Source organism: Nematolebias whitei, chromosome 1 (genome assembly GCF_014905685.2).
Source record: "Nematolebias whitei isolate Nwh7 chromosome 1, NemWhi1, whole genome shotgun sequence".
Classification (NCBI taxonomy): Eukaryota; Metazoa; Chordata; class Actinopteri; order Cyprinodontiformes; family Rivulidae; genus Nematolebias; species Nematolebias whitei.
This window is the reverse complement of record NC_056498.1, coordinates 85,816,134-85,828,797: the sequence shown is the minus strand read 5'-3', so window position 1 is coordinate 85,828,797 and position 12,664 is coordinate 85,816,134. Positions and strand designations below refer to the sequence as shown.

Genomic DNA, 12,664 nt, shown 5'->3' with positions numbered 1-12,664 from the left:
AGAATCCGTTTTAATCAGGTGAATATCTCAGGATATGTTCATCTACAAGAAGGAACAAAAACATCTACACCCCCCTGAACATAAGAGGATCTGCGGTGGAAGTGGTCTCCAGCTACAAGTACTTGAGTGTACACATGAATGACAACCTCAGCTGGAGCAACAACACCACCAGCCTGATCAAGAAAGCTCATCAGAGACTCTACTTCCTCAGACGGCTGAGGCGAGCTGGTCTGTGAAGCTCAGTCCTCACCTCCTTCTACAGGTGTGCAGTGGAGAGCATCCTGTGCTTCAGCATCAACGTGTGGCATGGAGGCTGCACAGCTGCAGAAAGAAATCTTTGCAGAGAGTGTGAAGGCTGCACAGAAGACTGTCGGAGTCAGCCTCCCCACCATCACAGACATCTACATCTCTAGATGCAGGAAGAGGGCTACCTGCATCATGAAGGGCCTCACTCACCCAGCACACACACTTTTTGCCCCACTCCCCTCAGGAAGGAGGTTGAGGAGCAGTAAGTGTAGAACCACTAGACTGAGGAACAACTTCTACCCTGAGGCTGTTAGACTCATGAATCTCTAACCAGAATCATCACTGTGAAAAACCACATCATGTTGCTGCTGATCTGTTTCATGTTGCTGCTGATCTGTTTCAATGTTGATGTGTTCATGCGTGCACATCTGCTCACACAGACTCATGTTCACGTTTGTGCTGATGTTCAATGTTTTTATGTTATGATTGCTTAGTGTATATTTAGTTGATGTTTTTCTTAGTTCATATCTTGGATGTTATTACTGTTTTTCTTGTACATTTTATTGTTGGATGTAACTGGGACCCTGTGTACATAATTTCGCTCCACCACATGAGGTGCGAATGACAATAAAGAAACTCTGACTCTAATCAGTTCATGACTCCTGTCATCAATCAGTTCAATTGATTAATAATCAGTTCACTTATTATTAATCTGTTCATATTGAAGAGCCGTGGATCTGCTCTGTTCACGGCTTTTTCAGCTTCTCCTCTTTCCCATTGAAAACTTTCCGGGGCGTTCATGCACTCGAAACACGTAAACTACGCAGTGCGCGTCTGTGCATGGTGCGTGTAATAACGCAACCCGTATTTACGCACATAGAGAGCTGAGTGACAAGATGTTTTTTGGGCAAGCGGATGCTTTTTATGGTGCTCGAATGGACCCAGTGAGGCAGAGACTACATCATGCTTTGCCCTTAACCCACGAGCGACAGCTCTTAAAGGGCGAAACCTATATGAAATAGAACGTTGGTTACGTACCATAACCCCAAATTCTATGAGTATAGGCGTAGCCCTTTAAGCGTCAGGCCTCACTGGCTCCTAAATGGCTGAAGAAAAAGCTATTTGGGAGCCGATTACCCGCTCTTAACGTAATTTATACAGACCGGGTGGGGCCCACACAACAGGTGGGCGTGGATTAAATTTTTTCAGTGCAATGCTTTGCATGACGGGATAAACCCACCAGCGACAGCCTTAAAGGGCGAAGCCTATACTCATAGAATCTGGAGTTACAGTACGTAACCAACATCTTTCACCCAAAATACTTTATCAGTCCAAGGAACTGTAAAAACCTCAGCCTTATAAATAGTGGGTCAACAAGTTAGATGGTGCTCAGGTGGTTTTTGGAGTCCGCCCTCTCTCCCGCTGACTCATTTGAGACAGTCATGACCAACATGGTTCAAAACATCCCGAATCCATTCATGCTCAATAATCCAGGTGGAATAATTCAACAAAGTTAAATCAGGTCCTCTGGACAGTTTTAAGATTAGGATTAGCATGAATCAGGATGTTTTGAACAACTTTGGCCATGACTGCATCAAATGAGTGAGTGGGGGAGAGGGTGGACTCCAGACACCACCTGAGCACCATCTGGTTGACCCACTAAGTGAAGGCGCTATTTATAAACTGAGTTTGTTGCAGCTCCTTGGACTGTTGTTTAAGTCTTCTGATGAAAGACAAAACGCTTCAACACAAATAAACCGTCCAGAGGACCTGACTTGTCTTTGGTGGATTTTTCTACCTGGATTAATGCACGTGCGTGCTGTAATGTGCAGGCTGCATTCTTGGCTCGGACGGTCTTAAGGCGATGGGCGGGGCGGGCAGTCTGGGGTCCAACATCCCATCATCCGCTGCCCCCTCCTCCTCCTCCTCCTCGTTCCCCCACACTCCAGCCGTTTCCTGTGCTTCAAATGCTTTTCTTCTGTAAATGACGAGGGACCGAGTGTGTAGAGGTCAAAGGGGACTCGGAACCAGCGCCGCGGAGCTCGTTTTATCCTGTTCTTCTCTGCCCGGGGAACTCGTTGGAGCAGGAAGATAGCTTGGTGCAGCTGTGTCGGAGAGGAGGCTCGGGAGGAGGTGAAACTGCGGGATATGACGAGTGAAGCGGACGCCGCCACGGACAAGATCATAACAGGTGAGTGAGCTCTGACTAACTCGGCTCATTTTGAACTGGAATTAATGCGCATGCACGCTCGCCTCCCTTTTCGCGCTCAACTCCGTGTCGCATTCACGAACCGTCCGGTTTTTCAGGATGTCTATTAAAGTGAGGGCACAAAGTGGTTTTTTTTTTTTTGTACATTTTAATGGATTTCGCTTTAAAACGAACTTGCTTCGTCTCTGCTGCAGTGCAGGGACGCTGTTGGCTCGTGTCTGGGCTCAAGGACAGAGCCGCAGTGTGGAGGACCTCGCCTTCTTCTGGCCTGCTCCTTCTACGTTGATTAAAAAGGCGAAACTTTGATAAAAGTTCGTGTTCGTGACGGTGCGTTTAGGGACCGGGAGGCAGAGCGTGTTTGCTGCCTCACAGACACGACCCTGCTCCCTAACGGTGCAGACACTGGTCACATGACTCGTCCCGCAGGAGTTGTGTGACGCTGCAGTAAAGTCTGCAGCACCTCCTCCTGTAACGCAGCGCTGCTCATCACTCGCCCCGAACCGAACCGGACCGGACGGGCTGCTGCAGCTCTGGGCTGAGTTGAAGATCAGCTGAACCTTTTTGCTGCTGCTTGCTTTCAGAAAGCATCATCAGCTGATATTACCTGAACTTCTCGTGTTATAATACACAGTTAGTCATACAGTAACATACATGTTGTGTTAGTGTTTGCATTTTCATGCGCATCGTGGTCAGATTAATTACATGCCATGAGGGCATTTAGAGCATATAAATGACTGATTGTGGCAGTCTGTCCCTCACAGGAGATGCTCAGACTAACTCTCAGGATGCTTGGCAACAGTCCAGAGTTATGCAAGGCCCCTGGGTGCCTCAGAGATTGGATTTACATGCACTGCAAAGTAATTCACGGTACATACCTGAAATTTGTCATTAAAAAATGAGCAATAAAAAAGAGCATAATGCAGCTTTAAAACTTTTTTATTTTTTTTTATTTTTTATTTTTTTACATCTGTAAGCCTTCAACAAAGATACAGTGGTTCAGAATTGAAGTTGTCACAATGTGCATAATCTAGTTTTGCAGATAAATATACTTTGCTCACTTTCCTCACACATGCATTGTACTTTCTATTAAGGGGGCATAAGCATTGAATCACCTCTTACTATGTAATTTCCTGTTATTCTTTCAGTTCTGTCACAATTTTTATTCACTACTGTTTTCCACATTTTTGAAAAACCTCATGCAAACATTTCATCAAAACGTTTGTTTCAATGAGAAATAGTCTGCTCTGACTTTTAGTACAGTACATTTTACAGCGTATACAAAATTAGCCAAAAATAGCAAAAGCATTTCCACAGACAAAACAACAGGTTCTGTCAGAAAGTCCAGTCCTCTGAAGCTCTACAGCTCAGACACTTGTTTACAGTGATTCTTCACCTATTGCCGGAGTTATGTTCCACAGACCTCCTGTGGTAGATGAAAATCCATCCATCCAGCCATTATCTTTACCCGCTTATTCCATTTTGGGTCACGGGGGTTGCCGGTGCCCATGTCCAGCAATCACTGTGCGAGGGGCGGGGTACACCCTGGACGGGTCTCCAGTCCATCACAGGACCACATAGAGACAAACGAGACAAACAACCATTCACTCTCTCACACCTAGGGACAATTTAGAGTTACCAATCAGTCTAACATGCATGTTTTTGGTCTGTGGGAGGAAACCGGAGAAAACCCACTCACGCACGGAGCGAACATGCAAACTCCACCCAGAAGGCCCCTGGACCGGGGTTTGAACCAAGAACCTGCTCGCTGAGAGGCAGCAGCTCTACCGGTTGCGCCACCGTGCTGCCCAGGTGAAAATCCGCAGTTATATTTATTTTATTATTTATATAGGTTTATAAACCCTTCCCACTCTCCTAAAAACACTTCATATGCTCATAAACACTTTGACGATGGTGATGAAGACGACAATGAGATGAATGTACAGTACAGTAAACACACTATATAAAAACAGGTTTAAAAAACCCGCAATACTGTGAAGCCACAAGAAATGAACCGCACTATGGCGAGGGACGACTGTACATTTAAATGTAGACATCTCTTTCACTGCTAAAGGGCTTACTGTTGCAGAATGCAGAAAGGGCACATCCAGGCGCTAGTCCGAGCTTAGCGTTTGCTTCTCAAAACTGGATGTGAAGGGTCTTTTTATCTTGACTTGTCTCTGCAGCAACATAAAACTAATATTTGTGTGATCACTAGACTCTTCCTTTACTTATGGTTCAAGAATCTCTTCGGCACATCTTATTGTGAATGACTGAAGTTGCTGAACTTCACACCTTATAATGCAGTTCAGTTGTGTGACGTCTGATCAATCTGTCCACATGGAGCAAGTGTGCAACATTCAAAACAAGCCACTGCACATGCGATGAAGCCAGCATGTACGTCTGGAGAGAAGACTGAATTAGAAGCCGGTGCTAAAAAGGAGTGGGCAGTATCTTTATCTTAATAACATTAAGCCATCCTCAAACAGCATGTCTTCCTAGAAGGGGTGGTAATGTTTTCTTATTACTGAATGTCATTTCAAAGCAGTATGTATGTTAAACCGTACTGCTGCCCATCGTTAGTGCTGAAAAAGTCACCCTGTCTTTTGTCAACGTGAAAATGTTATACACGTAGATGCAACATCAGAACAGCTTCCATTTTCCATTTGTCCTGTCTCCTTTGTGCTGTACAAATGGGCATAAACTTTCTTGTTATTTGTTTAATAAAATAAACTAAACTATAAGTTTATTTAGCCTGTCTAAATATGATTTGACAATTTCTGTGTGAAATGTAATTTCTTCAAGCAGCTAAGAAATTAATTCGTATTTATCTGACATTGTTGGAACAGCTGTTGGAGGCTAAAATAAGCTTTTTGTTTGTTGGTTAAACATCAGATGACCCATGGGATGCTGTTGAACATTTAACATACAAGTCTTTAGGAGAAATTACACTGGGAGTACTGATGCTACTTTATGTGATAAAGCAACCCCTAATGTCAAAAGATTGGTCTGCACACAACAAAAGAGCAGTACTTGTCATATCTCACAGTACCAAGGTAGCATTGGGCCTTGGTTAGTGCTTTAAGCAAATATATTATATTGATGGGCAGTCAGTTTCGAATAGTAAAAGCATCTAGTTTAAATGGAGAAACTATTTAACAAAATAATGTGACCATTACAGAAGATTTTTTCTGAACAGCACTTGATAATGACGTGTCAAATTGTTTCCTAACTTACCATAGTTTGACAAAACTGGTCACAAGTTGTTCTGTCGACAGTTTTACTTTAGTCCATTGGAACGATGAAAATAAAGCAATAGATCACCAGCTAGCAGGATTAGTAGCAACATTCTCTTGCTTACCAAAGCCTTGTTTACTTTAGAGACATTTTCTGTGGCAGGACTTTGAGGAGAAAACTTTAATTCACTGCAAGTCCCAACTGCATGGACATGGTTGTTTTTTATCCCCCTTGCTGCCTTTTAGTCAAAATGACCCACGACACCTGAGTGTTAGGACTGAGGCCTTGTGGGTCATTTTGGTTCAAGGGCAGCTGGAGGGTTAAGCCCCCAGTGTACTCCCGCATACGTCCATACGCAGAGGTACGCACGTACGTACGTGGAGGTACGAGCGTACCCCCCAGTACAGTACACGCGTATGTACGCATGAACGGACGTACGCGGGAGTACACTGGGGGCATTAAAGCGAAATCAGAAAACAGGTAATAGTCATAAATCATAAAGTTGCAGATTAACTTAGAGCGTATTAGGACTGCTTTCTCTGCTTTCAGACATCAGTTAAGGAGGAAAATGGCATACATTTAAGCCTGAAATACTGCAAGTTTGTCTTATGTTTGGAATGATGGCTTATTGGTGGACTGAGAACTGGAGAGAATGGGATAAATATTCAAAACAATCAAATAAATAGCAATGGATACAAAGAGTATATTTTAAAAGAATGCCCATCTTTACTTTGTAGCTCATTAATTGGTGATGTCTTTACACCAGACTTAATTAACTGTCTCAAGGTCAAGGTTACTTTATTGTCATTCTCATCACATGTGGTACATGTGATGGAACGAAACTGTGTAAAGGGTCCCAGTTACATCCAACAAAAGTATAAATTTTAAAGAAAAACAGTAAGACATGAACTGAGAAATACACTAAACCAAGAAGAATACGCTAAACACTAGGGGTGTAACAATACATTGATTTAAATCGATGTATCAATTAAATGATTAATGATTCAGTTATATTGTGACAAAAGTAAAACATCGATTCATATCGTCATCTTTAAAATATGCTTTTATTTTGAAATTCCCAAAGCACGTCTGTCACCATTTTCGTGCGCGGCTGCGCTCTGCAGCCGCCTCAGCAACATGACAGATGAGGCAGAAAACACAGATAATGAAGTTCACTCTCCTGCTGGATTTAAATCAACACTGGAAATATTTTGAATTCCGACAGAAGGACGACTCGACAGACAAACTCATGCTATATGCAACAGTTGGCAGTGTGAGTTAAAATACTCGGGAAACAACAAATTTGATCGTTTACTTGAAGAAGAAACACGGCATTGATAGTCATGTTATGTACCTGTAATCTCATTATCAATTTTTGTTTCTTTATAAGTGAAAGGTCATCAGGGCACTTTTAAGTTAACTGGTTTAAAAGGGGTCCCTTCCCATGGGCTCACCACCTGTGGGAGGGGCCAAAGGGGTCGGGTGCAATGTAGGATGGGTGGTGGCAGAGGGGGGGAACCTGGCAGTCTGATCCTTGGCTACAGAAGCTGGCTATTGGGACTTGGAATGTCACCTCACTGGTGGGGAAGGAGCCTGAGCTGGTGTTTGAGGTTGAGAGGTTCTGACTAGAAATAGTCGGACTCACCTCTACGCATGGCTCTGGCTCTGGAACCAGTTTCCTTGAGAGGGGTTGGACACTCTTCCACTCTGGAGTTGCCCCTGGTGAGAGGCGCCGAGCAGAAGTGGGCATACTTATTGCCCCCCATCTTGGTGCCTGTGTGTTGGGGTTCACCCCGGTGAATGAGAGGGTGGCCTCCCTCCGCCTATGTGTGGGGGGACGGGTTCTGACTGTCGTTTGTGCTTATGCACCCAACAGCAGTTCAGATTATCCACCCTTTTTGGAGTCCTTGGAGGGTTACTGGAAAGTGCACCTCCTGGGGACTCCCTTGTTCTGCTGGGGGACTTCAGTGCTCACGTGGAGGGGTATGGTTGGGAGGAACGGCCCCCTGATCTGAACCCGAGTGGCGTTCTGTTGTTGGACTTCTGTGCTCATCATGGATTGTCCATAACGAACACCATGTTCAAGCATAAGGGTGTCCATATGTGCTCTTGGCACCAGGACACCCTAGGCTACAGTTCGATGATCGACTTTGTCGTCGTCTCATCTGATCTGCAGCCACATGTCTTGGACACTTGGGTGAAGAGAGGGGCGGAGCTGTCCACTGATCACTACCTGGTGGTGAGTTGGCTCCGATGGTGGGGGAGGATGCCGGTCAGACCTGGCAGGCCCAAACGAATTGTGAGGGTTTGCTGAGAACATCTGGCAGAGTCTCCTGTGAGACGGAGGTTTAACTCCCACCTCCGCGAGGACTTTGAACATGTTCTGGGGGAGGTGGGGGACATTGAGTCCGAGTGGGCCATGTTCCGTGCCTCTATTGTTGAGGTGGCTTACCAGAGCTGCGGTCGCAAGGTTTTCGTGCCTTTTGCGGCGGCAACCCTCGAACCCGGTGGTGGACACCATCGGTGAGGGATGCTGTCAGGCTAAAGAAGGAGTCCTATCTGGCCATTTTTGGCCTGTGGGACCCTGGAAGCAGCAGATGGGTGCCGGCAGTCCAAGCGACATGCGGCTCAGGTGGTCGCTGAGGCAAAAACTCGGGCATGGGAGGAGTTTGGAGAGGCCATAGAGAATTACTTCTGCACGGCTTTGAGGCGATTCTGGTCCACCATCCGGTGTCTCAGGGGGGAAAGCGGTACACCACCAACACTGTTTATCACTGTTTAACTCGGGATGTCGTGAGTCAGTGGGAAGAATACTTTGAAGACCTCCTCAATCTCACCGGCATGTCTTCCACTGAGGAAGCGGAGCCTGGGGACTCTGGGTCGGGCCCTCCATTCTCTGGTGCTGAGGTCACCGAGGTGGTTAAAAAGCTCCTCGATGGCAGGGCCCCAGGGGTGGATGAGATTCGCCCGGAGTTCTTTAAGGCTCTGGATGTTGTAGGGTTGTGTTGGCTTACGCGACTCTGCAATATTGCTTGGACATCAGGGGAAGTTCCCTTGGATTTGCAGACCTGGGTGGTGGTCTCCCTATTCAAAAAGGGGGACCGTAGTATGTGTTCCAACTAAAGGGGGATCACGCTCTTAAGCCTCCCTGAATAGGTCTATTCGGGGGTTCTGGGGAGGAGGGTCCGTTGGATAGTCGAACCTCGGATTCAGGAGAAGCAGTGCGGTTTTCTTCCTGGTCGTGGAACACTGGACCAGCTCTACACTCTCAGCAGGGTCCTGGAAGGTGCGTGGGAATTTGCCCAACCGGTCTACATGTGCTTTTTGGATTTGGAGAAGGTGTTCGACCGCGTCCCTTGGGGAACCCTGTGGGGGGTACTCTGGGAGTATGGGGTACCGGGTCCTTTGATATGGGCTGTTAGGTCCCTGTCTGACCAGTGTCAGATCCTGGTCCGCATTGCCGGCAGTAAGTCGGACTTGTTCCCAGTGGGAGTTGGACTCCGCCAAGGTTGCCCTTTGTCACCAATTCTGTTCATAACTTTTATGGACAGAATTTCTAGGCTCAGCCAAGGTGTTTAGGGGATCCGTTTTGGTGGCCTTTGGATTGCTTCTCTGCTTTTTGCAGATTATGTGGTCCTATTGGCTTCTTTAGATCGTGATCTACAGCTTTCACTGGAGCAGTTCGCTGCCGAGTGCGACACGGCCGGGATGAAGATCAGTTCCTCCAAATCCGAGGCCATGGTTTTGAGCCAGAAAAAAGTAGAGTGTTCTCTCCGGGTCAGGGAGGAGGTCCTGCCCATAAGTGGAGGAGTTCAAGTATCTTGGGGTCTTCTTCACGAATGAGGGAAAAATGGAATGTGAGATCGATAGGCAGATAGGTTCAGCGTCTGCAGTGAAGCGGGCGCTGTACACGTCTGTCATGGTGAAGAGAGAGCTGAATCAAAAGGCGAAGCTCTCAATTTACCGATTGATCTACGTTCCTACCCTCATCTATGGTCATGAGCTTTGGGTTGTGACCGAAAGAACGAGATCTCGGATACAAGCAGCCAAAATGAGTTTTCTCCGCAGGGTGTCTGGGCTCTCCCTTAGAGATAGGGTGAGAAGCTTGATCATTCGGGAGGGACTCAGAGTAGAGCCGGTGCTTCTCCACGTCAAGAGGAGCCAGTTGAGGTGGCTTGGGCATCTGTTTAGGATGCCTCCTGGACGCCTCCCTGGTGAGGTGTTCCGGACACGTCCCACCAGGAGGAGACCCAGAGGAAGACCCAGGACACGCTGGAGGGACTATGTTTCTCAGCTGCCCTGGGAACGCCTCGGGATTCCCCTGGAGGAGTTGGCCCAAGTGGCTGGGGAGAGGGAAGTCTGGGCCTCCCTACTTAAGCTGCTACCCCTGCGACCCGACCCCGGATAAGCAGAAGAAAATGGATGGATGGATGGTTTAAAAAATGCTCTTAAACATGAAAAATGTGAGACTATACTGAACAGGTCATTTATTTTTATTTTTTCATTAATTAAGAAAAAAATGCTTTTTAATTTAAATGCCTGGTGCCTGTAATAACAGAAATAAAATGGTTAAATAATATTTGAATTGTTTTTCTAAATTTATTTATATGTAAATGAGATGGGCATTTGATATCGCAATATATCTTTAGCAGATTGTGAATAGGGATGCACCGATCCACTTTTTTTTTTTTTTTTTTTTTTTACTTCCGATCCGATCCCGATACTTAGATCTGACTATCGGCCGATACCGATCCAGTTCCGATATCATGATCGTCATTGATTTTATATGAGGCTGTAATAATCTGCTCTCAAGCACAATTTGTACAAATATATGCATGCATGTCCAAAAAGGCAACTTGAGGTAAGTTTTATTAATGTTGGATAAGTTTTAAAGTTAGAATTAAATTCTGCTAACACAAAACATGTTTCTTTTTCTTCCTAGCTTTAAAGTGGATATTAAAGTGATTAATTTAAGTAATTGTTTAAAGTAGTTTTATATTTTATAAGGGGCAGATATAAGAATGTTTTTATTCTTCCTGCGCTCTTTTCATTCAATATTTTCTTTTTGTTGATTTAAAAAAAAAAAAAGTGTTTCATTTAAATGAATGAATAAATGAATTAAATTAAATAAAATGTTAAATGGCTTCAAACATCTGCTACGTTCATGACATAAACCAACAGACATGTTCCTGTTTTTAGTATTTTACATCACTTTATAATGTAGCTGTTTATGTTTTTAATAAAATTTTCAAATCATATATTTTTTATGATTGTCTACTGTTGTATTGATAAATATCTCCTGGAGGGTAAACTATATCTTGGGTGCAAGTATCAAGCTGTGAAATCCTTCGTTTTCTACAACTGATAGCTGTTGGTCATTAATTATGATGAAGTTTAGCAACTTCTCTGTAAACATTTGAGCTCCGTGGCTTCAGCGATGTCTTTTTGTTCAATCCGAAGCAAGCGGTCTGATTTGGGGCAGCCGCGCTCAGTCTGTCCCTCCTCTGAGACGGGCAGACTGAGCGGGGCAGATTGGACGCGGCTGGCCAGTGTCGAGTCGCTTGTTTTGGGTTGAGCAAAGAGCAGCGCCCCGCTGAAGCCACGGAGCTCGAATGTCCTTCATAAAACTAACTTTACCGCGGTTTAATGTGGCGCTATGGCTCTGCAGATATTGCACAATGCTGTCTTGTTTTGTGGTGTTTTTAGTGAAAAATACTTCCACACAGTGGACATGTTTAGATGAAAAGTTTGTTAGCTGTTAGCCACAGTGCTGCTAACTCAGTCCTCACGTTGTAGCTGCTGCAAACTATGAACTGGATTTCCTGAATGTGAGGCGGGTCTTATTACTCTGGGCTCATGAGACACGCCGCCGTTCAGGAAATCCAGTCCATAGTTTGAAGCGCAACCACAGACATGCATGGATCGGAAATATCGGCAGGAGGATTGGAAAATCCGATACGTAAATAATGCTGGTATCGGAGGCTGATACCGATACTGGATCGGATCGGCCCCATCCCTACTTGTGAATCGAATAGAATTGAAATCGTATCGTGACAGACTTTGTGATATCAAGAAAAATATTATTGTCATACAAACAAATCAATATAATATCGTATTGTGGTAAAGCCGGTGATTTACACCCCTACTAAACACTATAGTACAAAAACAATACGCCTAACAACAGCAGCATGAACATGAGTCTGTGTGAGCAGATGAGTACGAATGAACACAGCAGCATGAACTTAATTCAACCTTTATTTAGACAGGTTAATCCCATAAATAAATCAAATAAATCAGCAGCATGAGATTGGCAACATGGTTAGTCAGCAGCACATATCAACAATCAAGTGGCATTAAAGTGATTTTTTTTTTCACAGCGATTTTCCTGATTAGGGATTCATGAGTCTAACAGTTTCAGGGTAGAAGCTGTTCCTCAGTCTAATGGTTCTGCAATTAATGCTCCTCAACCTCCTTCCTGAGGGGAGCGGGGCAAAAAGTGACTGTGCTGGGTGAGTGGGGTCCTTCATGATGCAAGTGGCCCTCTTCCTGCATCTGGAGGTGTAGATGTCTGTGATGGTGGGGAGGCTGACTCCAACAGACTTCTGTGCAGCCTTCACCACTCTCTGCAAAGCTTTTCTTTCTGCAGCCTCCATGCCACACATTGATGCTGGAGCACAAGATGCTCTCCACTGCATACCAGTAGAAGGAGGTGAGGACTGAGCTTCCCAGACCATCTTGTCTCAGCCACCTGAGGAAGTAGAGTCTGATGAGCTTTCTTGATCAGACTGATAGTGTTGTTGCCCCAGCTGACTTTGTCATTCAGTTGCACTTGTAGCTGGAGATCACTTTCACTGCAGATCCTCCTATGTTTAGGCGGGGTAGGTTTGTTTGTTCCGTCTGAAGTCCATGACCATCTTCTTCGTCGTCTTCACATTGATGTGAAGGTTGTTCTTCATGCACCAGCTCTCCAGGTGT

General features: G+C 45.2%; 1 protein-coding gene across 1 annotated transcript in view; it reads left to right on the top strand.

Annotated features, from left to right (window-relative positions):
* Positions 1–2,212: 2,212 nt before the first annotated feature.
* hspa12a (heat shock protein 12A) overlaps positions 2,213–12,664 on the top strand; it is a 90,319-nt gene continuing 79,867 nt past the window's right edge. Inside the window, exon 1 of the mRNA XM_037687948.1 lies at positions 2,213–2,437. Coding sequence (XP_037543876.1) covers positions 2,395–2,437 — 43 coding nt within the window. The 5' untranslated portion in view covers positions 2,213–2,394. The remainder of the gene's footprint in view (positions 2,438–12,664) is intronic.